Source organism: Hyperoodon ampullatus, assembly GCF_949752795.1.
Source record: "Hyperoodon ampullatus genome assembly, chromosome: 9".
Lineage (NCBI taxonomy): Eukaryota > Metazoa > Chordata > Mammalia > Artiodactyla > Ziphiidae > Hyperoodon > Hyperoodon ampullatus.
This window is the reverse complement of record NC_136922.1, coordinates 101,058,053-101,084,053: the sequence shown is the minus strand read 5'-3', so window position 1 is coordinate 101,084,053 and position 26,001 is coordinate 101,058,053. Positions and strand designations below refer to the sequence as shown.

Genomic DNA, 26,001 nt, shown 5'->3' with positions numbered 1-26,001 from the left:
CTCTGGGGCTGGTGTGTGCCTGAGGGCACCGATCCTCTGTGCCAAAATCTCTCCGCTTTGCCCTCCGCACCCCTGTTGCTGTGCTCTCCTCCGCTACTCCGAAGCTTTCCCCCTCCGCCACCTGCAGTCTCCGCCCGCGAAGGGGCTTGTAGTGTGTAGAAACCTTCCCTCCTTCACGGCTCCCTCCCACTGGTGCAGGTCCCGTCCATATCCTATTGTCTCTGTTTATTCTTTTTTTCTTTTGACCTACCCAGGTATGTGGGGAGTTTCTTGCCTTTTGGGGGGTCTGAGGTCTTCTGTCAGCGTTCAGTAGGTGTTCTGTTGGAGTTGTTCCACGTGTAGATGAATTTCTGATGTATCTGTGGGGAGGAAGGTGATCTCCGCGTCTTACTCTTCCGCCATCTTCCTCCGGCTCCTTCAGGTCTGCATCTTTATTCCCATCTTGCCCCTAGGTTCTTCATGACTATTTTTTTTTCATAGACTCCAAATATATGTGTTAGCATATGGTATTTGTTTTTCTCTTTCTGACTTACTTCACTCTGTATGACAGACTCTAGGTCCATCTACCTCACTACAAAAAACTCAATTTCGTTTCTTTTTATGGCTGAGTAATATTCCATTGTATATATGTGCCACATCTTCTTTATCCATCCATCTGTTGATGGACACTTAGGTTGCTTCCATGTTCTGGCTATTGTAAATAGAGCTGCAATGAACATTGTGGTACATGACTCTTTTTGAATTATGATTTTCTCAGGGTATATGCCCAGTAGCGGGATTGCTGGGTCATATGGTAGTTCTATTTTTAGTTTTTTAAGGAACCTCCATACTGTTCTCCATAGTGGCTGTATCAATTTACATGGAATACTACTTTAAACACTAGGGTTGCCAAGTTTCATTCTAGTAGGAAGGCCCTAGGAATCTTTTGCTTCCTTGTCATCAAGAGATTTTCAAACTGTGTAGTGAAGAGTTTAACCTTGTCCAAGGAGGGGTCTGGACTTTGCCCTTGGCTTTGGGTAGATAATATCTAAAGCCTTAGAGTGTTATGCCTGGTAGGGGTGTCTCTGTCTGCCTGGGGGCCTTGGGTCATGCCAGGTAGTCTAACAATGTGATTTAGGGTGGAGGCTGGCCTTACCAGATAGTATTTGGGGTAGGAACCTCATCAAATAGTATTTGGGGTAGGGGCTGACCACCCCAGATAGACCAATGATGTGATGTAGGGTAGGGGTTTGGATCACACAGCTCAGTCCCTGGAGGGGCTGGAAACCAAGGCTGGCCACATGAGCAGTGGACCATTCCTAAGTAAAGGAGCCTGAATAAAGACTCTGAACACTGAGGCTCAGGGGAGCTGCCCTGGTTGGCAGTACCCCATGCATACTGGCACAGTCAATTCCAGGAAAGTAAGGTGTCCATGACTCTATAGGAAGAGCACACCTGGGGGCTTGGTACCTGGGGCTTCTCCTGGTCTCTGCCCTCTGTGCTCTTTCTCTTGTCTGATTCTAATCTGCATTCTTTCCCTGTCATAACCATAGCCACGAGTAGAGCAGCCTTTGATGAGCTCTGTGAGTCCTTTTAGAGAATCATTGAAAATGAGGGTTGTTTTGGGGGACCCTCAAAACAATTGTGTGAAATTTTGTGTGAGCTGTGGTCCTTCCAAGTTTGCAGTTGGTCTAATTCTCTGCAAAAATAATCACTTTGCTTTTGAGGCATGTAATCAAGTCCAACAGTGTTCAAACTGAAAGATGTACAAAAATGAAGTCCAACTTCCAAGCTCACCTTCACTGCCTAGATAAGGAAATTGAGTCTGTAAGATGCTAACATCCAGTTATAACTAAGCATTGAGCTTCTGTTTTTCTAACTGTGCTGTACTGCTTTTCATATTATGCAGGAAATTTTTTAAAAATCCTGTTTTTCTTTACTATAGTCTTAGTTTGTGAGTATGGAAATTTTTAGAGCCAATATGCATATTCACATCCAAAATCTCAGTGTTAAACACATCTGAAAATGAACGCTGGCAAGGAGAAAATTTATTTCAAGTCTTTTGGAAGTTCTTCAAGGAAATGCCTGGAGCTTAACAATCAATGCTATGAACTCAGTTTTAAATCTCTGGTATGTTGATAACCTCCTGAGTATGAGAAGTATTTCTCTTTATGTATTTTTGCCTTTAAGCTTTTTGTTATAGTTAAAAAATAACTTCACAAACAAAGGCATCCACAGGGAAAAGGAAGCAAAAGGGAGTTACCACTGGCCATGAAAAAACAGACAGCTGTCTTTAAAATGCAAAGCCTTTCTAATTTTAGTTTCCTCCATGCATTTAACTACCTTCTGAGAATAACTTCTTGAATATCAATGGACCTATATGATTCAAAAAGGAAAAAGACAAAAAGCTTTCCAAAAGGACATGTGGCTAGAAACAGCACCTGTCCTCAGTAAGGGACATGTAGTCAGGGTTTAAATACCCCCATGTTTGGCATCAGTGGGGACTTGTGTGCTGGGCAGAGAGTCCCAGTTTGGAAGAATAAATGAAAGTCCCAGATGGTGACTGTGAGGACAGAATATCTGTGATAAAAGGAAATGCTGAAGCTGCAGGAGAGAAACCTCGAAACTGGATGCCTAAGGATTCTCCTGAGATGGAGAGGAGAATGGATCGAGGAGGGAATGGATGTAGAAGAAGCTTTTCTTTTGACCAAGGTCAGGTTGTGCAGCAAAATGAAAAACATTCATTGGAGGAAATGTGCTTGGTGGAGGACCAGGGGTGATTTATGGGGATGGTTTCAGGTGATGTCCGTTGAGATACCTGGCTATGGAGAGTTCAAGGAGAATGGAGTGTGGGATTTGAGGGCCAAAGGAAGTAATACAACTGGATGCTAAAACAGCTTGAACTGGAAAAAAGCTCATAGGTGTTAACATGGATCACGCTGAAGCTTCTAAGGAAACAACATACCCGTCAATTAATTAACTGTAATTTATAAATGACTGAGCTATGGATGGCTATGCTTATGGGGACACATCATGAGTAAAAGCCAAAGATCCAAGGAGAAAAGGATAAGGCTTTGGAAGGTGCATGCCTGCTGATGAGAGCTGTGAATCAGCCTGTCAGAAGGAAAACAGACTATTTCCTGGTAGCCATAGACTGTTTCAGCCCAGACTATAGGTCATACCACAGACACCGTTTCTTTCTCTCTGTTCTACAGCAAATTGTTTCATTTCTAGCAGATTCTTTCAATGCCAGCTTGGTATGACTTCAGACAAGACCTCTCTAATGAGGAAAAAAGTGCCAAATGACAATTCTATATTCTACATGCTATGAACTCAGAATATAAAAATAGATTTATTCCGTTTTCCATTACAACACCAGATGCACTTCAACTACAGTATTTGCAGTATCAGGCAAATAGTGGAGAAAAAGTGAAACCATGCCACGGGGTTAGCAGAGATTTTATCTAAATGGGAATGCAAAGAGAAATGAGAGGAGAGGAGAATCACTCTCTTTCTACATAACAACTTTCTTGAAGTGTGAAAGACCTGCAAAAGTTCCTTGGAATCTTTGCAAAAGATCTAAATTATCTTAATAGTTTTTCTCTAGCTACAATTACTTCAGTTTGTTCTTCTATTTAGTAATGAATATTAGAAATGAGGAATCTTAGGGTTGAATATTAAAAATACAGGATCTTAGAATCTCAAGGTTGAAATTATCCTTGGAGAAATGCCCAATTAACATTTTAGAAGAGTAATAGACCCTTCAGGTCATGTATTTCCACCTCTGGAAAATGACAGGACATAACTTCACAGTGTCCGTTGGGGTTGGGCCAACCAGCTTCTACTTGAACAAAGCATCCCATGGGAATGGATAATGTTAAATAACAAAAATGAATCACATCAAGAACTCCTCCTTTTCTCTAATTTTGGTTATAACAGCTGAAAAGACAACTCCCTTGATTATACCGCATAAACAAATATTTTGCCTCCGTAAAGACTGTATATATAAAACATGTGAGAACATTTTAAAGGGCCAATTTGTACAAAGTACAGACAAGCATGTTTACTTTTTTCATTATTTGATGAAGGAATGGATCATGGTTTCTGTCTAAAGAGCTCCTTTGAGAGAACAGTTGTGGGTAGGCTTGAGCTACTTGCCAGCCTCTGCCTCAGGTGCTTTGACAACAAGGTGAGTGAATGGAAGAGCTCTGGGAATAGGTCACCCATTAGGAGCACTGCCCTGCAAGGCACATCCTTGTGTGGCCTTCCCAAATGACGTCTTCCACTTTCATCATTTTAGCCTGCCCTGCTGCTCCATGCTGGGTATGTGAGAAAGTCTTAAACAGCAACAGCGTGCTCCATACTTTAGGTAAGTAGTGGTATGATGGTCTGAGAATTAGTAACAGGAAGCCTGTAGATCAGATTGTGTGAAAATTTGCCTTTTAAAAGTTAAGCCCAACAGTAAGGGATAATTGGTTAAATGGAGAACTTGGCAATTGAGACACCGTATTTCCCAATTTTTTGTTAAACCATGCTCCCATTTGTTGACATAATAATCATAATTATCACCTCCTGATGTTGTTATGCCCAGATGTAGGAGGCTGATGGGCAATAAAACAAAGCCCTGAAGATCTCAGATAAACATCCTACCAGCCAATAAGATTTTGTGTGTGTGTGTGTTATATTCTGTAGGTTGTATAACAAAACAATAGCTTTCTTGTTTTGTTTTGTAAATATAAAATTATGATCTTCTAAACCATACATGCTCTCTTGGAGATTCTGATATAGTCTGTGCCCTCAGGTGAAAAAAAATCACTGTTGTGGAGTATAAAAAAAATTGACAGGGAAATGTGTTTCTAAAATGTTGTTACTTGAAACAAGTAGGTTACAAACAGTACATACTGTTATGATCTCCTTCTTGTAAAAAATTACATATAAGCACATAGAAAAATGTTTGGAAATGTGCACACCGAAAGAGTGGTATTACATACGTTAAAATTTGAGATTATAGCTGATTTTTTGGGTTTATTCTTTGTGCTTCTCTGGATTTGAAAATCATTCAACAATAAACAAACACTACTTGTATAATTTTTAAAAGTTACAATCTGATTATTTTCACTTCTTTTGCAAAGGTTGGTGACATTTTAAGCCACTCTATTCTATAATTTTAACAAGTGTTTAATCAGAGAGATTAGTTAATCAAAATGCAAGGAATGAGATTTCATTTAAATACAGAAAATTAGAGGGAATTTAAAACTAGATTGAAACATTCCTCCTTACTTCTTTCCTGTTCTTAAGATACCTGAGAAGATTTTTTTAAAAAGAGAGTAGTCAAATTTTACCATAAAATAATTTTGAACAAGATGTGAGGTTTTTTTCCGTATTAAAAATGGCCCCAAATAATAAGGTCACGCTATTTCGCAAAGTAAAATCCTCACAGGTCTGAAGTGCCAGCATGTTCAGATGTTTAAATTAATGTCTACAGGAATCAGAATGCAAGATGGGCATATTCAGTGTCATAATTACACTTGACAGATATACACTGCTTCTATTATTCATTGGCTCTGGTTGCACTTACCCAGGAAGACCCTGTAGAATACTAAATATCAACCCCTCTTCATGAGAAGTCATTTGGCATTCTCAGCAGGTCTCATCAGAGGAATCAAATTCAGAGATGCAGAAAACCAAATATGATCCTTTTAACACTATCCACAAAGGCAAGTAAAATGAGTAATTTCCTAAGAGGCCTTAGGTCCAGCTAGCTTTCTTTTGTCCAACTCTTAACACGGATATGTGGGTGGGTCATTACTTTAATGAGAAATGTCTTTTAACCAGTCCCTGGGCTTTAACTATATTCTTTTCAATTCCTCAAATGCTCCATGATCTTTCTCCTTTACTTGTTGACTCTCTGGAAAAATGTCTTTATCTCATTTATTTGCCTGTCACCCTTCGAAGCAAATCAAATGCTGCATCTTCTGGAAACCTACCTTGATGTCTTTGGACAAGGTGAAAGCTTACTCTTTCTCAGGCCAGAGTACCTGTGACTGCTAACTTCTCATGAAAAGTTTGTCTTCTCCTTCCCACAGCGACCCCTGAAAAGTTGCCAGGCATCCAGGAGCTGCATTTCCTGGTCCCTGGACATCTAGGTGTAGCCGTATGCCTAGTTACCACCAACCGAATGAGAACAAAAGGAGTGTGTGTCTCCTCTGGACCAATGTGGGTAAGAAGAGAGAATGCTTCTCACCCCCCTCCTTCTCTCTGCCAACTGGTTTAGAAACTCCCAGGCTCTAGGAGATGGTGGAACCACAACACAAAAGGAGCCTTGATCTCAAATCACTGTATAGAAGGACTTCATGGAACAGAGCCTGCAGATGACGCTGCCATACAGTCACTGAAACCTGGGGTTTTATTTGTTACAGCAGCTTAACTTAGTCCTAAACAAGAAAATTTCTTATTCCTAAATCTCTTATGACCTTATCATATTTAAAATATTTATTCATACGATTAAAAAATATAACCAAAGGATCTTCTCCCTCAGGCCACTGGAATTTTGATGGGATAAATTACATCATAATGGTCTTCTAGTTTCAATACCCAGCTCTGTATCACAACATTGCCATAGTTAAAAAATATGTAGGTTATAATGTGATATTTGAATGAATTAATGGAATTCTATAATTCATAAAACTATAAAGTTTTAGAGCAAAGGGAAGTGTCTGGGAGCCACATGGGAGGCTTTAGACCGTGCATCCTCTGGATGTCTGAGCCATCTCCTTTACTAACCCCACCAAGCCAAGCTCCCAAAGAAGACGCAGGGCTGCACCTTGACTATCATAAGGTGAACAAAACCTTTTCCTATTGAGAAGTCTGTCTAGGACAAGCTCGACATTCAGAGATATGGGAAGAAATTCCCTCTGTTCTTCAACATTTCTGTTGTACACTGAATGGACTTCAGATCCCAGAACCCTCAGGCTGGCTCATGCAGCTCTATTTTCAGGCACACTTAAGACACAGACAAACAGCAAAGCTCCTCATGGTTAGCTGTGGAATATGAGTGCCATTTACAATGTTATGTATATAGGAAGATACACTCCAGGACCTGAATGACAGGCTCAGAAACTCCTATAACACAGTCCCTTTGTAAGTCGGGAAATAGCTAAACTAGAAAAAATTTAAAAAACCCATGAATATCATGGGGATGAAAACAAGTCTTCTTTTCTTAAAGTATCTAATAAAAATATATTCCGGCTATGACCCTAGTCCTCTGTTAGACTTCATGTAAGCATTTATGTTTCTCCCTGTCTCCTCAAATTTCCTATCTTGATTGCTATTAAAAATTACCTTGTAATTTGAGCAAAATGTGTATTGAAGAAGATAACTCGCAGAACTCTTCATTTGTAAAAAGCTGCTTTTGTACGGTTTCCAGTTGACATCTAGTTGGCCAATGTTTTGTCACATGGCTTTAATTTAGGTGTCTGATGACTTGTAAGAGCCTAGCGTTGCTGTATTTACCATTACCTTCGGCCCTTTGAGATACTTCTGGTTTTGAGCTATTTCAACTCATCGTCCCCAGTCACTCACTATATTTAAATGAAGCTCTGCTCCTTGATTTATTGTATCTTCTTCTTCTTCTTCTTCTTCTTTTTTTTTTAGCCAGCTTTGAATTAATTGGTCCCAAGTGTCATCCTTAGTTGGATCAATTCTCCAGCGTTGGTAACAAGCACTAACCAGTGACGGCACCAACTCTTCCCTCTTGAAGCATTTGTTCTTATAAAATATCAAGTCTGCAGAGACGCTGGTAGCATCTAGAATGGCAGATGTAAGGGCTCTAACCTTCTTATAACTCCACACATATATTTCCAGTTTTTCTCACTAATCCACGTGTTTATTATTGTCACGATAGCACACTCTTTCTCCCAGCTCTGTCTCAGATCAGGATGCATGAATCCAAGCTTCTTTAATCTCTTCTCCTCTTAGGATGCTCATTCTCTTCCAGCTGGCCACAGGCAGGCTGATTCCAGTAGCTGGTCTTTTTGACACTTTAACACGCCATCTCTTTGAAGGAAAGATTTTGTGGACTATCACACACGATAAATAATGCAGAAAATGTTAGAATCAAAGGGAATGAGATAGAAGAGAAATTCCACCAGAAAAAAATCTCTAAGAAACTTCAGCATTTCTCTATAGAAATGACACACAATGCATACTCTTCAGACAAACACCTTTCATCCTCTTTAATGAGGATGCCTATTATTTTCCAGGCAATGCACCGAATTAATTGTCTTGTAGGAATGTGGTTTTTTTAGGAAAATGAAAGGCTTCTCTTTTATTTATGTTTTATATTTTAAATCCAGATGCAGTAAAAATGTCTTTTGTGTGGGCCGGATTTCAATAGGGAGATGGTCTTCTAGATGTCTCTGGAGTGTAGAGAAGGAAAGGCAGGAACACAAACTCTGCAGAGAGAAGTGACTCCATATGGCCAGCTTAAGAGGCATTCCCAACTCCTTCTAGAAATTTCCAAATCAGCTGACACGGGTGGATCAGTAATATCTAAGGTAACTTGGGCAATTTTTCATTTCAGGAGGACATCGTACTCTAAAGACTATTCTTTTAACTCCAGGGCACCTATGCCATATACTCAGATAACTGTCCCTTCAGTAAGACTGGCAAAAATAGCTGGATCATTCAATGTGACTTTACCAATTGTCTGTATATCTTTTAATACTTAAAATGCACACAGCTAATATATTAAATAGCCTTAATATAGCACAACTTTCACCTTTATTTATTTACATCTCTGAAATTTTTTGGTCCAAAATTGAAATTGAAAAGTTTAAATCAGACACTAGAAAAAAAATTTTAAGAATCACAACAGTGTTGCTATGCAGGTTAAAAATTTTTTAAGGCGGTAATTTTTTCTTATGTATTATAATGACCAAGCCAGAATCATTCTTTAGACTCTAAAATCTTTAATGCAAATTGAACTCATAGACTTGCAAAGTAGTAGAAACACTAAAATTCTTCCTAAATCTATGTGGATAACTTAAGATGGCTTGGATAGTTAAAAGGAAAAATCCAGGTGCTACCACCTGATCTGTATTAGTAAGCACTCACAATATTTATGAAAGAAAAGACACCCTAAATAACATCCCTATGGCACAAGAGGCCGGTTAAGTGGAATTAGACATTCCTCATGTCTGTACAAGTGAAGCTCTTTTAATATAAAAGTTGTTCCAGTTCTGAAATAGTGGAAGATAAGTTGCCATTAGTTTATTTCTTCCGATTCATCAGTTTCTATATATTGCTGAATATTCTCTTCTGTGACGTTCTTGAGCACGTGTATTGCAGAAGGTGGCATCTCAGAAAATGAAAGTTTTTCCTTAATACCCTTCTCCAAGATTAGCAGGACATTGGACTGCTACCGCCACATTTTTGTGGAGATATGTGCGTTAAATGCAAATATGTTCTCCATGTCATCCTGATATCTGAAAAAGCTCAAGCTTTGTCAACACGGAAGCTTATTCTAAGGTATTGCAACAGTTTCTGGCTGCTTCTCCTGAATGTTTCCTAGGCAGTGAACATCCCCTTCAAAAACTTCGCACTGTGTAAGCTCTTTTAAATTGTTAAACAAAAATGAAAATGCTGTGGTCACTATTTATCATCAAATACTTCCAAATACTTCCTCTGATTACAGTTCACCTTGAGGAAAACCTACCCATCAGCCATGCAACACCCTTCCCCAGGGGCCCATGTCTTGGGGTCAGGAGGGCAGCTGGGAGTACCCTTGACCTCAGGGCTTCTTCTGTTCTATGGCACCAGAGCCTTCACTCAGCGATGCATCTTCCTGTGACATTCCCTCTCCCATGCTTATTGCTGCCATCATTGAACCTGAGGACTGTAATGCTTGGCTCACAGGCTCCCTGTCCACTGCACCCCTTGCCATGGCTACTAGGGACCTCAGCAGTGATGGGGATGACCAGCCAACACTAGCCTCCAGTTCCCTGACTGTCTCCATAGCCTTTTTATACAACCCAGAAGCCCATGTGCGTGGCCAGACGATGGATGCATCGTAGACCTTCTTACCACTCAAACTGCTTTCCTGTGAAATCTTGAATTCCAAAATTTCACCAACCATGATCTGTCCTTCCACCTTTCAATGTGTCATCATTTTGATCACCAGCCCCCTGATCATGGTGATCTCCTTTTCCACCTAGATTTTCCATAGTTCTCCATTAGACCAGCACCTCATTCATTCATTTCATTCTCTCAACAAATGCCTACTCAGCACCTCCATGTGCCAGGCAGTGTTGTGGCCCTGGACGTACCACGGTGCACAGTGTTCCACAGCCCTTGCCACGTCAGTGGACCACACACCTCACACATCTGTGATATATCCATGCATCTACACTGTAGTTTCTTCCTTTGGCATCCAGAGCCTAAGACGTTCTTTCCCATTTATTTTGAGGCTCAGTTAAAATGATATAATCTCCAAAGAACCTTTTCTTATTCTCTAATCAGAAGTAATTATCGCCTCATCTGGGTCACCACAGTGTATTCCTCTAATATTTATTTCATCTTATCCAAAATATTGTTTCATATGCTAGTCTCTCCCACTAGATTGTGTGGGACTCTGGGATGGGGACATGTCTTATTCTTCTCGAGTTCCTCTTTGGCACATACGTAGCAGGTACTCAGTAACTATTGGTTGAAATATTTAGATCGCTGTATATTTAGAATCAGATCTGAGACTTGCCTAAAAATATCTCCACTACCCGTGTCATACTTCCTACTCTAACAATACCAAGCGTTTGTAGCTCCTGAGCACCCATCAGGTTCCCCATCCTTATGCTTTTTTTTTTTTAAATTTTATTTATTTTTGGCTGCATTGGGTTTTTGTTGCTGCAGACAGGCTTTCTCTAGTTGCAGTGAGCGGGGGCTACTCTTCATTGCGGTGCGCGGGCTTCTCATTGTGGTGGCTTCTCTTGCTGTGGAGCACGGGCTCTAGGCATGCGGGCTTTAGTAGTTGCAGCATGCAGGTTCAGTAGTTGCAGCACGTGGGCCCTAGAGCACGCAGGTTTCAGTAGTTGTGGCGAGCAGGCTCAGTAGTTGTGGCTTATGGGCTCTAGAACACAGGCTCAGTAGTTGTGGCACATGGGCTTAGTTGCTCGGCGGCATGTGGGATCTTCCCGGACCAGGGATCGAACCCGCGGTCCCCAGCATTGGCAGGCGGATTCTTAACCACTGCGCCACCAGGGGAAGTCCCCCCCACCATCCTTATGCTTTTGTTTGCATTGCCCCCTCCTGCTGGAATTCTTTCCCCTACTTCTTCATCTAGCTAACTTCTTTGCCTGTTCTCAATGACCCAACTCAGGTATCATCTCATTTCCTCTTCATTCCCAGGTTGGGTTATGTATCTCCCCTCTGGATATTTACAATATCCTATGCCTATCCTTGTAATTTATTTATTGTATTTTAATGATCATAAGCACAGTATCTGAAATCAGCTGTATAACCTGTGTGTCCCAGTTTCCTGATCTGTCAAATGTGGATAAAACTTGCCATGAAACCTAAAAATGTTGGTACCTGTAAAAGCTTTAGAACATTACCTGGCACTTAGGAAATTCTCAATTAAAGTTATGAATCCATACTGCTATTAATGTGTTTGTCTCCTTCCATAGGTTAGGGTGTTGGGTTCTTTTGTCTTCACCTTGGAATCTCCAGGATCCACCCTAGTTCCTCTGACACAGCAGGTGCTCAGTGAGAGGTGGCCTGATGATGGGACCATGGTCGTGGTCAAGATGGGACTATCAGAAAAGGGATGCAGAGAAGTCAAGCTGTTCCCTATGGGGAACTCTGAAAAAATAAATGGGTAAACCTATGGTTGTTAGGGAATATTTTTTAAAGAACGATTCCTCTGCCATCTCAGAAATAACTAACAAAAAATAAGCAAACAAAACAACTGAATCAAAAGTAATTTCTGATTTGGAAATGGACCTACTTGTCCATGGTTTATGCTCTCCGCCTTTTTTTTTTTTTTTTGTGGTACGTGGGCCTCTCACTGTTGTGGCCTCTCCCGTTGCGGAGCACAGGCTCCGGACACGCAGGCTCAGCAGCCATGGCTCACGGGCCCAGCCGCTCCGCGGCATGTGGGATCTTCCCAGACCGGGGCACGAACCCGCGTTCTCTGCATTGGCAGGTGGACTCTCAACCACTGCGCCACCAGGGAAGCCCTCCACCTTACTTTGATTTGTATCTCTCAGCCCCTTCAGATGTTCTAATTCTGGGCCTCCCACTCCTTCCCACTTCCTTGGGGACCTCACTCCTTCAGCCAGTCCCTTCTCTCCCATATCTGCAACGTCCTTTTCTTTACTGGATTTTCCTCTTTAATATACATGGGTGCCCAAGTCCCTACCACTTACAACAAGAACAATGAACAAAACCACCATCCCTTGATCTCCGTATCCACCTCCACTCACCGCAGACACTGTCTTACATTTTGACCGTGGCCCCTACATGTGAAAGCTGATGAGCCCTTTATGTTCTTATTTTAGTGACCTCTCAGTTCAGCGGTATCAAACACTTCTTTTGTTCTTGAAATTCTTTCTTTATTTGATCCCTGGGATATCGCCGTCTTCCCACTTCTCTGGCCGCCTTCTGCAAAAGCTACTTTTCTTGTGGTTTTAAGTGTGGTTTTCATTCTTGGACATCTCCTTTCCTCTCTCTGCACATTTGTTCTGGGCAATCTCATCCATGCTGGAGGTACCCAATACTTATTTCCTAATGATTCTCTAGGTGATGATGATGCTCAAATTGTGTGTTTCTAACTCAGAGTGCTCTTTTGGGCTCCAGACTTGTATATACAGCACCCTCTAGATGTGTCCACTTGGATAGCCACTCCTATATTCAGCAGATGCTCAAACTCAAAATATCCAAAATGCAGTTTGCATCTTGCCTCCAATGCCACACTCCTTAGTGAAAGCTGTTCTACTCACACAGTCATCAAAACCATCACAACCAAACGTTGGCTTCATTCTAGGATCTTCCCTCCGACTTCACCCATACAACCATTTTGTTAGAATCTGTGGAATCTCTCTCCTAAGCATCTCTTGCATCTATAACCCTTCGTTGTCATCTTCCCCAGCTCCCATTCACTCTGCCACCATCTTCACACCAGCCCCTACCGCCTCTTCTCTGGCTTTTCCATCTTTTCTCTGGTGAATGCAAGTCTGATCATGTTACGTCCCTGCTCACCGTAACTTTCAGGGTCAAGACAAGCCAACTCCGCCCCAGCCCAGAGCACATTTTAGTGGTCTGACCGCTGCCTGCCCTTTCAGCTGCGGCTCTGCTGCTCCCAGGGCACTGGGTGTCCTGCCGAGTCGTTCCCTCTGGGGTCCTTGGGTTCAGTCCCCACACCTTCACTCACCGATGTTCTCCCCCTATAGTGTTTTTCCTTTCCTGATCTCCCTTCCTCCTCCACCTTCTTCACCTTCCTGCCTCCTGCTTGTCCATCAAAATTTAATTACAGTTACACTCACTGGGAAGCACCCTTGTCACCCCAGTCGGGTTTAGATCCGCCCCCCCCCACCCTTGGTGCGCTCAGCCACCTCTCTCAATGTCTGTTTTGAGAGGCAGCTCAGTTTGGTGTTAACAGCAATGACTCAGGACAGACAAAAAATATTTGGGGTCAAACACCAGCGCTGCCACTTCCTCGCTGTGTGACCTTGGCCAGGCAACTTACAGGCCCTGTGCTTCAGTTTCCCCGTAAAGTACAGATGCTAATGGTACTGCCCAGTCCAAAGGGTGGTTAGGAAATTAAGTGAGATGCTCTATGTAAAATCCCTGGAACGGTGCTGGAGTCTGAACAAAGCTGAGCTATTTTTATTGTTATTATAACTACTGATTTACTTCGCTGCTTTCCAAAACAAACAGAAAGATCTTTGAGGGAAAGAAACCATGCTTGACTTAACTATGTTTGACCTAGCACAGCATCTGGGACCTGGTAGGTACTCAGTAAATATTCACTGAATGAATGAAAAAAATAAAGATAGTAAATAAATGAAATACAGCCTTAAAATTTTACCTTTAAAGTATGTTAGTGAGTAACAGCACTCTAAGTTTATCATATATGCATTTTTACTTGCACATTAAGATGCTGATGGTATCGCATTAACTTCGTGCAAATGACTCACTGTTCTCAGAGTCAAGGATCTCCCACTTCTGACAGAAGGGCGCACTGTCGTTAATTAACAGAAATGTTGTTCTGGAAACCACTATGTAGGCATGACCTGTGATAAAATTCCTTTGAGGCACATGTGGAGAAACAAAATTTGAATTCCTACCAGAAAGAGGTCAGAAAGCCTTGCAAGTTAAATGGGAAAAAAGAGTAGAGACACTTTCTAAGAGTTCGACTTCAAGACCCATTAGGTTTGCAGTGACTCACCAGTGGAAGGCAGAGATGGGCCTGCGAGAATTCTCCATCTCTACCCACTGCCCCGTGGATCCTGCAGAGAAGAGTCTGGAGAAATGTGATAAATGAGCAGAAGGAAGCCTCAATCATTTTTTTCTCCATGTTTTTCATGAAAGCATCACTTCCTGTATACTTTGAAGAAGTTCTGCTCAAATAGAGAAACGGGCCTTTTTTCACCCTATAAATTCTTTTGAACCTGAATGGAGATGCTATATAATGATGGACATTTGGTATCTCCACCATTTGGGGGATCTTATAAAAGGTATTTCCACCCTTAGTAATTTTAGAAGGTCTAGAGAACTCCGAGGAGAAGCCGGCCTCTAATCCGTGCCTTGAATACCCCATACTTCTTTACCAAAGGTAAACTATGTGACAGAAAAGAGCTATATGACAAAACAAGACTATACCTCACCCTCTGTCACAGAGTTTTTGTATCATGGAAAGACTTGGAAAACTTGAAAACATCTGTGAAGGTGTTTTGTAATTATAAATAAGTGCAATTCTATTCTGCAGGTGCTAAGTAGAAATGTCTGCTCTTACTTCGTTTGTCTTCTTACAACCCAGGCCTGGTTTACAAAACATGGTGATAGAAAACAAGGGCGGGGTGAATTTTATAGTAATTTTACAGGAGCTTATAAATTACTCAGATATGGAATTGTCAATTTTCCTTTTTTGCCATGAGTTATTTCTAAAACACAATCCAACTCTGTGTAAGTCAGAAAACAGTTTGATTCAATTAATTTGCTGTGGAAAGTGAAAATCCCTTATAAATAATTCCAATCCATAATTCATGAAAAGAGTGGATTTCTATTTATTTCTTTTTTATTTCTAAGGCTAGAATATTCTCAGTCTTCCTTTCAATCAGATCTAGTTCACATTAGGCCTGTAATGAGCTTTCTTGGGAAGAAGATAATTACAACAACGACTAGACACTGAAGTAAAGGATTCATGACTGGCTACATCCTAGCATTGTAACAACCTCCACAATTTACCATCCCCATTTTACAGATCAGGAAATTGAGATTTAAACAGATTAAGCGATTTACACAAGAACTTGGATTTCAACAGGAGAATGAGATTCCAAAGTGCATGCACTTCCTGCCATATCACAGTCCACCATTTAATAAAAAGAATCCCATAGGATTTCAGCAGAAAGACAGTTACCTGAGATTCCAGTTTTCAAAGACCATGTTGCATAATTATAACTACAAAAGGAGAAAAGATTCCATCAGATATTTCTGGAAAATAGCTTCCGGATCTTCCTCAGACCAGACCCAGTATCCTAGGCACTTGGATAAAGAGCACAGACTAAGAAGAAAGACACTCTGATGCGGGGAGAGGGCATTGAGGAGTTTTCATGGAGCAACAGGTGGGCACAGACTTGCTTCCCCTTCCTGGTCCTGTCTGTTCCTTTGCTGATTCCATGTGGGTCTGAACATCCAGGACAGCCTGGTGTGTGCAAATGTTCATCAAACCTGGAAGTCTGTGGACATAAATTCCTGAAGCTGCACCTATGCTCCAAGGATAAAAGGGCCCCGGTACCATGAGAATTGCCCTTCTCAGATCCAGTGACCCCCTGCCTTCCACGGACAGGGCAGCATTGGCTCTTGCTCAGATTCTGTTAGTTTCTGTGCCCTTGGCGAGATCAACCAGAACTCAAACCTTTATAGGGTGGGTGGATGTGTGGCCTCTTCTGCAAAGCTGCAGACTCAAAGTTCCAAAGCACAACACAAGGCTGCTCCTTGAACTTCCACAGGTGTTCATTCTGATTATTCCTATTTTCCTTTGTGTTGTTACCCTCACTCTCTTATTCCTGATTCTTGATATTTACCAATCCTCTGTCTACTCTTAACCCTGTCTCCTTGGAAAATAAACACATTCTTCACACCAGTCAGACTGGCCATCATTAAAAAGTCTACAAATAATAAATGCTGGAGAGGGTGTGGAGAAAAGGGAACCCTCCTACATTACTGGTGGGAATGTAAGTTGGCAGAGCCGCCAGGTAGAACAGTATTGAGATTCCCTAAAAAACTAAAAATAGAGTTACTATATGATCCTGCAATCCCAATTCTTGGGCATATAACTCTAATTCAAAAAGGTACATGCATCCCAATGCTCACAGCAGCACTATTTACAATAGGCAAGACATAGAAGCAACCTAAATGTCCATGGACAGATGAATGGATAAAGAAAATGTGGTATATGTATACAATGGAATACTACTCAGCCATAAAAAGAATGGAATAATGCCATTTGCAGCAACATGGATGGACTTTGAGACTATCATACTAAGTGAAGTAAGTCAGAGAAAGACAAACATCATATGATGTCACTGATATGTGGAATCTAAAAAAATTACACATGTGAACTTATTTACAAAACAGAAATAGACTCACAAACATAGAAAACAAATTTAGGGTTACCAAAGGGGAAAGGCGGGGGTAGGGATAAATTAGGAGTCTGGATTAATATATACATACTACCATATATAAAAAAGGTGGAGCTTCCCTGGTGGCGCAGTGGTTGAGAGTCTGCCTGCCAATGCAGGGGACGCTGGTTTGTGCCCCGGTCCGGGAAGATCCCACATGCCACGGAGCGGCTGGGCCCGTGAGCCATGGCCGCTGAGCCTGTGCGTCCGGAGCCTGTGCTCCGCAACGGGAGAGGCCACAACAGTGAGAGGCCCGCGTACCGCAAAAAATAAAAAATTAAAAAAAAAAAAAAAAAGGTGAACAACAAGAACCTACTGTATAGCACAGGGAACTATACTGAATATTTTGTAATAACCTATAATGGAAAAGAACCTCAAAAGTTATATATATATAAGCTGAATCACTTTGCTGTACACTTGAAACGAATACAACACTGTAAATTAGCTACCCTTCAATAAGAAGAAAATACACATTCGTCTCCCATGTGATCAGGGCCGTTTATTCCCCCTCATGCTCCCTGAACAGCACCGTGGGAAGCTCTGTCTGTGTCTGCTTCCCGGTGAGCAATCTGAGCACAGGAACCTAGATCAATCTCAAGCTGTGCATCTACCATCTAGCGCTGTTTTCGGAACAAAGGAAGCCACTGATAGTTGAAGCCAGTGAAATTACATAATCAGGGTTAAGAGCTGCTCGAAGTGACAAGAGCAGCTATTGATGAGCTGACAAAGAATTTATACTCACATTTCAGTTCGAGTTTGATAAAATCTGTGTTCCCCAGATTTTCAAGAAACACTCCGCGGGCGATTAATGTTTTGAAGTAGAAAGAGATGTCCGCACTGGTTTCCCCTTGGAAGGTAGAGAAGTGCAGGTAGGACGATGGGTTTGGGAAAGAGGCAGCGTTCCAGTAATTCCCTGTGGAAGGAGCAAAGAAAGAAAACTGGGTAATTTACACTTGATCATGGCAGTGATAGAAAAGATACCCATTTTCTGAGTTTTAATACATTTCCACTGACAGTAGCCCTTGTTTCTTTTCTGCCTGCTGAGCAACATTGCACAAAATCCCCGCAAACATATCTTGACTTTCCAAAAGTTATACGTGGGTATGTATATACGATATTGGATTAAGGATCGATAAACCCTACCAGGAGCAGTGCTGGAGGGGCTCTCAGGAGTGTGTGTCGGAAGAGGGGAAAATGCAGAGAGGTCCCAGTAGCCCGCAGTGGGTGGGTGTAGCCGTCCTGAACCCGGGCTCACGTCTGGCTCAGGGAGCCCCCCACCTGACCTAAAGGGACGCGCTAGGAAGGGCGCTGCTCCCGCTTCTCATCTGCCTGTGCCTTGGCATGACCAGTGCCCGCTTCCGGCCAGCAGCACTCAGACGCCAGGGACAGGTGCAGCAGGAACACAGCTGTGGCAAGTGCAGAAGCCCTGCGGAGCGAGGAGCTGAGGAAGCCGGCGGGGTGACCGGCCAGCCACCTCCCGCCCCTCCCGCTCCAAACCCCAGAGTCGAGTTGCTGTAAAGGGAGAGTCTCCTCCTCAGCCCCTTCCTCTTCCTCCCTGGGGACTCCAGGGGACGCTCTGACCTGTGGGTGATTTGGGGGGTGGGAGCGCTGAGCTGAGCCCACCTGAGTGCTCACAATCAGCCTCCACCCTTGAACTCATGGGGTAGACACAGTGGTACCCGCCCCCTCCCTACTCACCGCCTGGTAGTAGCCAGTGGCCCCAGGAGAAAGGCAGTTCACAGGACAAAATAAAAGCACCAAACTGGAGGACTCGCATTCCATCAGAACAGATGGACCAAGAATTTAATATGACACCGAGAGCTTACTCCAGACTTTATCTCCAGGGGAGAAATTCCTTTAGAATGTGCACATTTCTGAGTACATTTGCCAGCACAGCTAGGGACCAAAATACACGGATATGCTTTAAAACAGTCACTAAAGCCTTTACCTTTAATACTAAGCCCATGTTAAGGTCACCAGGTGAGGCCCAACATGGAGTCACTCTTGCTAAGCCCCAGGTCAGCAAAGCAAAACTTAACTGAGTTTCTGTGCTCAGCTCACCCAGAGAAGGCAGGCCCAGGCCACCCAGTCAGCACTTGCCTGCTCAGCTCAGGGTACCCGACGCTCCAAGCCTTCCCTCTGCTCATGCAAGGGGAGCAGCCCTGCTTCAACCACCAGCACATGCCCAGTGTGACTTCCTTGTCCCTGCTCTCTTTGGTCTGTAAACATCTCTCCTTGTACAGCTCTTCGGAGCTCCTTTCTCTCTGCTAGACTGGAGGCTGCCTGATTCATGAGCTGCTGAAGAAAAGCCCACCAGATCAGTAAACTGCCTGTGGAAAGTTTTCTTTTAACATCTAAAATACATGTTTTTTTAAAAGTTGATTTTGCCATATCTTTCCTTCAAAGAACACAATGAATCAACTACATTTACTCTGTTAGTTTCTATCTACAATATTTTTTCCTTCCTTTTATGCAAATAATGCACATAGGCAATAAGTTCAACTGCTTTTTTTTTTTTTTTTTTTTTGTGGTACGCGGGCCTCTCACTGTTGTGGCCTCTCCCATTGTGGAGCACAGGCTCCGGACGCGCAGGCTCAGCGGCCATGGCTCACAGGCCCAGCCGCTCCGTGGCATGCGGGATCTTCCCGGACCGGGGCACGAACCCGTGTCCCCTGCATCAGCAGGTGGACTCTCAACCACTGCGCCACCAGGGAAGCCTCCAACTGCTATTCTTAAATAGAGTAAACTTCGTGTTGGTACTGCTATGCTTATGCCATAAGTTCAAATTAAATATATAATGTTGCTATATTTTGAGATATTAAAGTATCCTCATTTAATTAATTCTATAACATCTATGGAAAAACCCAAATGAACTTTTTGGCCAACCCAATATCAGCAGTCAGTCAGTGCAAAATATGTTTGTAAACGTCTCCATTAAGGTAAAACCAGTGGTGGTGGAGTCCACTGTTGAAGGTGTCCCAAAAGTCTTAGTGCAGTTTCAAGCTCTTTTTTTAAAAAACTGCAATATCATAGCTTTCAGTAGGAGAAAAACAGACTGGTTTCCTCTTGGGAAGAAGGCTGTGCTATGATATTGGTTAGAAAAATACCTGAAAAGAAAGAATCTTAACCATGGTTTACGTTTCTATCACCTGAGCTCTGAGCACTCTTCCCAGCTCAAGATCTGGCTTCAAGTCTGGTGAGAGGAGTTCAGTCACCTCTCCCAGCTGGCTGAAAATGAAGGTCTCTCAAGATAAAAGCTGAAGTTGCTACCCTGTCACCAATCCAAGTTCCAGGAGGGCATGAAGAGTCCCCAGGGCTGGCAGGATTCAGCTCGTCTAATGGGTGAGCGAGCCTTTTAGCAACCTAGGAGTCGGCAAGGATCAGTCTCCAGCCACGTTTCAACCTGAAGGCAAAGCAATTCTGTCTCTTTAGGCTGTATCCCCAGGACACAGATGTAATTAACATTTTAAAGTTTCAATCCAATCAAATGCATTCTTACTTTCTGAGGTGGTGATGTGTTAACAGAAGGGCAGTTGTCTAAAATGATTCTAGAAGAAAGGAAAGCTAAAAGTAAAATATACCAGTATTTATTTGAGGTCCGGCACTGGTTATTCAGACAGAAATATCCCCAGAGAGGAGAAGGACAGTTCAATCCATTATTCTCATTTGCTCAAATATCCCTGCAGACCACAATTCCACTAGCTCTCATTCTATGCTCACTAAGCAACTTTGAATTACTTTGGTCTCTGGAATGAATATATTCACAGGGAAATTACGCCTTGTACAAATGGCGGCTACCAGTCATCATTCCGGAAATGTCTGGATGACCACGTGACATCTTTGGAGTCGTCGCTTGTGGGTTGTCCCCCATCTCTGGATGAATTGACTAAGTCCAGATTCTTGACCAGCAACAGTGAGGACTCTACCCTGGACCTGACTGATGGTGGCAGTTGAGGTATCTACTCTGGGGAGAGTCAGTGGGGCACGAGCGGAGGAGACCAGAAATTCTATTTAGATTTTTAAAAACCTCATCCTTTAAAATATTCACTTTAGTCATACTTGATAATGTACATAATATATGAGTACAGTGGAGCATGGATAGAATTCATAAGTAAGCTTGTTGGGATGTGGGCTTAAAGGCTTTAATGAGCGGGCAGCAGAATGAGAAAGTTTGGGTGCTGCTGTTCCAGACCCTGATGAACTTCCGTGAGGCCTGTTCTGATGAGTCTGCTGCCCAATCTCCAGGATTTCTGGTTTTAACAAAATAACATGGGTGCTTTTTCTAGTGCTCATTGCACTTCCTGATGCAAGGAGCTTGTAGCATTATTACTGTTTGTTTATATTGCTCCCAGCTGACTATAAGCTCCTTGAAAGCTGGGAGAAAACCATTTCATCTCTGCAGCCTTTAGCTCCAGAACATATTAAGTACTCAATAAATAATTATTAAATCAATGGGTAAATGAAACAGTTGGATAAGGTATATCCAATTCCACTCCATATGCAAAGTCTTCATGGGACAAAATCTACTTTATAGTAACCTGAGTATTAAAGATATTAAACAAATATAAATAAAAGCTAATGCTGCTTTAGCACGTACTATAACTGGAGAACAGCTCCTGCTAGCACCCCATAATTTTCTTTATCCGTGACTTAATTCCTATTATTCCCTATAGACCTTATTGAACGATGCCATGCATTTGCAAGACGGATGGGCTTATAACCTTAAGGTTGTTGAAACGGCTGCAATTTGTACTGGCTCTCAAGGTCAGCACTGCAAGGGTCAAGTGACATTGGACGAGCACACTAGGTTGGGAACGAGAGTCGCTGGATGGCAAGCATGGTGCCGCAGCAGGTGGCAGGACGGCCAGCGTGTGCAGGCAGAGCGGGCGAGGAGGGAAACTGGGAGGGTAGCGCCAAGCAGGACAGAAGTAAACGTCTGAGACGGGAGGGGCCTGCCCGCAGGAACAGAACGACGAGGCAGGTGGGAAAGTGTGAGGGACCCAGCCCAGGGCAGAGGCAGTGGTCAGCAAAGGCTGTGCAAAACAGCTGCGGTGAGGTTGATGGTTCTACCAGCTTGAAAACCAGCTGGTCATGTGAGAAGCTTTTGAAGTACCTTCTGGGCAAGGCCCGGACTCATCTCGGGCGGGCAGAGGAATCAGGGAGGTACCTTCAGCTGGTGCAGGAGAGTAGGGCCGGGCAGCACACCCGGCCGTGCTGACACCCACCATCACTTCAAACCTCAGTCATTCGTAGAAAATGCAACATCGTGCATTCATCCAAATTCTTTAACAGGCAATTACTTTCATCTCACCAGTGATAATTTAGCATGGGATTCTGACTTCAAAATTTCTAAGGATTTTTTTTGATGGGCAGCAATTAATTTTAAGCCTCATTTTAATTTCTAACAACGTATTACATGTACATGGTTTTAAAAGTCAGTGGTGCTAGAAGGGATCTAGAAAAAGGCTGTTCCCTGCTCCACCCTCCCCCTAGCAAACCCAATTTCTTAGTGACAATTCTTCTTGTATCCCTGTATTTCTAAAATCTACCTGTGTAGATATTTATTAATATATGCATTTTAAATAGTCTCTACTTTCCTGGATGCCAGGAAATAGACTTTCCCGGATGCCAGATGAGAACGAAGCATTTTTACAAGCCCACCTCCTTATTTCCTTTCTCCATATTCTCCCCAAATAGCAAAATCACAGATTTGGGCGTATGCTGAAGTTCAATATTTATATTTTTAGGACTATTTAAGTATTATTCACTAATGAGCCAAGGAGTGAAATCTAATTATGTTTTCTTTCTGTGTATAATGTTTTGTTTCTCTAGAATCGAGTTACCTATTTTTTTTTCATTTACCTCGTTTTCCTTCTATCTGTCATGAATTCTTTACAAATTCCCCAACACACCTGAAAAGCTCTTCTCAAAAATTTCTGACATTCGATACATCAGGCAATCCAGCAGTCACATTTTTGCGACATCCCGTGACAGGATGGGGCATGCTGTGACAGCCCTTCGTTCTCCTGCCACTGTCCACGCTCGTTCTTCTCGGGGCCTGGGACCGCCTTCTTGCCCTTCTTGCAGGGGCTTCCTTTTGTGCCTCTTCAGTATCAAATCTCCCAATTCCTGGTCTCTCTGGCTTTGGGTGACCCCTCTTTCTGGATCTACACCCCCATTTTCATGGAGCACATTCTCAAGTAGCTTCTTGAGAAAAGGGGTGTGTGAAGTCAGCTTCCTAAATCCCTGCTCTTCTGAAGAGTCATTATTCTGCTTTCACGTGGAATTGAGACACTCCAGAAAATTATTTCCCCAGGGAATTTTAAAGGCATTTCTCCACTATCTTCAAGCTCTCAGTGTCGCTGTTGAGAAAGTTAATGCTTTCTGATCACTACGTCGTTCACATAACTGATGGGGTTCAGGACGTGCCACCCCAAAATACGGCACCTTGGGAGACTGAGTATTTCCAGCTGAAGTGATGACTCCAATTCCTGAACCTTGTGGAATTCCTCAGCTTTCATCTGCCCATCAGCAGTCTGCACTTGCCGACATTCTTGTACTGTCAGCAAGGAAGCAAGTGAACATGTGATACGCTGAGGTTCCCTCTGGGTGGTGGTGAGGATGCGGGGTGGGGGACACAGGGAACACAGCAGGGGAACTCAGGGGGTGGCGCTGGCCTGTCTGTTACTTGGTGAAGCTGCCATGTGCCGGTCCACGTGCAAGCTCCAGAATCAGACAATCCGGCTCTATCATCCTCGCCCACTGGGCAACTCTGGATAGATTTCTTATCTTCTTAAATCTCAGTGTCCTCATTGGTACAACGGAATAACATTGGAATCTCTTTTAAAGATGGTTGGGAATCACCGCACATCATTCATGAAATGTGCTTAGCAGGGCGCTGAGCACAAAATAACTGTTCAACACATGGTATTATCCACCACAAAACGGGGGGCTTCGGTGTCACGTTCAGTCACTGTCCAGGGCTTGGCCAAGGAGCGGGGAGGCTGGGAGAGGAGCTCCCTTCTTTCGACGTGCGACCCGACACCCTGAGCTCCTCCTGAACCCGCTTCTCTACAGGGGGAGGCAGCAAACAGCCCAGGCAGACCCAGCGCTCACCCACAACCCTGGCCCCTCCGGCCGCCGGCGCGTCCCTGATCCGCGCCCGGCTGCCTTGTGTCCTGTTCTCCTCTGCCCCCCTTTCACTGGCTGTCAAAGCTGTGTGCTCCCACTTTCTTTGTCTCCTTACTGACTTTACAAAAATGTGCATTCAGGACACACAAACGAGAATTCTCCTTGAGCCCCGGCACCGTGAGAGAGGGTTTTGTAGAGAAGCCATTACATAAAAATCTGATGAAAGGAGTGACTGAGCAACTAAAAAACTATAGAGTTATCCAAACACTATAAACAGGTTCATTTGAACGAAGGTGACCAGAGACACGATGGGCAGAGACGGGGAGGAGAAGCTGCGGCTGCACCTCGCTGTGTCCGCCCCTGCTGTCCTCCCTTCCTCCTCAGAGGGGACACAGGTAACTAGGAACAGGTGACAGAGCAGTGGGTGGAAGGGCTGGCACTAGCCTGACGTGGAGAAGACTGTGCGTGGCTCTCCCGGGTGTGGTTTAGTGGGGTGTGTGGCCTGGATGCCAGCGGATGTTTCCATCCTCTCCCAGACGCAGCAATTTCTCCAGAGTCTCCAAATGGCCCAGCACTGGAACTGCACCGAGAAGCGTATCTATAGCTTCTGGTTAAAGTGGCAAGCACTTTCCAATATAAGTACTAGCTCTGAGGAGACTAATTACTCTGAAAATTTTTAGTGACCCAAAGGTTAGAAAATTGGAGTATTCTTTGAGTTATGTAATGAGGCTTCTATTGTTTACTATGCCTGGGTGCTATTTACAACAATAAACCAGATGGCTTCATTTGCATGCAGATTTGAGTCTATTTGTAGAGGTGGCCTTATGGGTAGAAAAAAATTACTTCCTTAATTAAACCATTTTGTGCATTCAGGAGAGGTAAACGTAGCTTTGTTCTGCTCTCAGCCTCATTTTATACAGTGAGCTCAACTCAGAACCAAGGGCTGCAAGTTAAGACCTGCCCTGGACTCAGCCATTCCCTCTGCAGTGTTTCATCCTCTCCAGCATGCAGTTTCCATGGCTACAACTGAAAGGGGTGATATTATAACCTTGTGAGAGGAGTCAACAGTATAAAGTTTTCACTCTGTGTCTGTGACTTGGTTCCTTTGGGCAAGAATGGGGATGGGGTCCCACACAGAAAAAGAATATGACACTAACAATGAAATATCAGAAAGAGAAATTAAGGAAAAGATCCCATTTACCATCATATCAAAAAGAATAAAATACCTAGGAGTAAACCTACCTAAGGAGGCAAAAGGCCTGTACTCTGAAAACTATAGGACGCTGATGAAAGAAACTGAAGACCACACAAACAGATGGAAAGATATACTGTGTTCTTGGATTGGAAGAATCAATACTGTTAAAATGACCATACTACCCAGGGCAATCTATAGATTCAATGCAATCCCTATCAAATTACCGATGGCATTTTTCACAGAACTGGAACAAAAATTTTTCTAATTTGTATGGAAACACAAAAGACCCCAAACAGCCAAAACAATCTTGAGAAAGAAGAATGGAACTGGAGGAATCATGCTCCCTGACTTCAGACTATACTGCAAAGCTACAGTCATGGAAACAGTGTGATATTGGCACAAAAACAGACACACAGATCAATGGAACAGAATAAAGAGCCCAGAAATAAATCTGTACACTTATGGTCAATTAATCTATGACAAACAAGGTAAGAATATACAATGGAGAAAAGACAGTCTCTTCAACAAGTGGTGCTAGGAAAACTGGACAGCTACATGTAAAAGAGTGAAATTAGAACATTCTCTAACACCATGTATAAAAATAAACTCAAAATGGATTAAAGACCTAAATGTAATACTGAATACTATAAAACTCTTAGAGGAAAACATAGGCAGAACACTCTTTGACATACATTGCAGCAATATTATTTTTGGATCCTTCTCCTAGAGTAATGGAAACAAAAGCAAAAATAAACAAATGGGACCTAATGAAACTTAAAAGCTTTTGCATGGCAAAGGAAA

The 26,001-nt window shown here is 42.9% G+C and overlaps 1 protein-coding gene across 1 annotated transcript in view; it reads right to left on the bottom strand.

Annotated features, from left to right (window-relative positions):
* CNTNAP2 (contactin associated protein 2) overlaps window positions 1-26,001 on the bottom strand; it is a gene marked incomplete at both ends in the record, with an annotated part of 2,063,650 nt that overhangs the window by 258,208 nt on the left and 1,779,441 nt on the right. Inside the window, one exon of the mRNA XM_079711872.1 lies at window positions 17,617-17,787. Within this exon, the coding sequence (XP_079567998.1) occupies window positions 17,617-17,787 (171 nt within the window). The remainder of the gene's footprint in view (window positions 1-17,616; window positions 17,788-26,001) is intronic.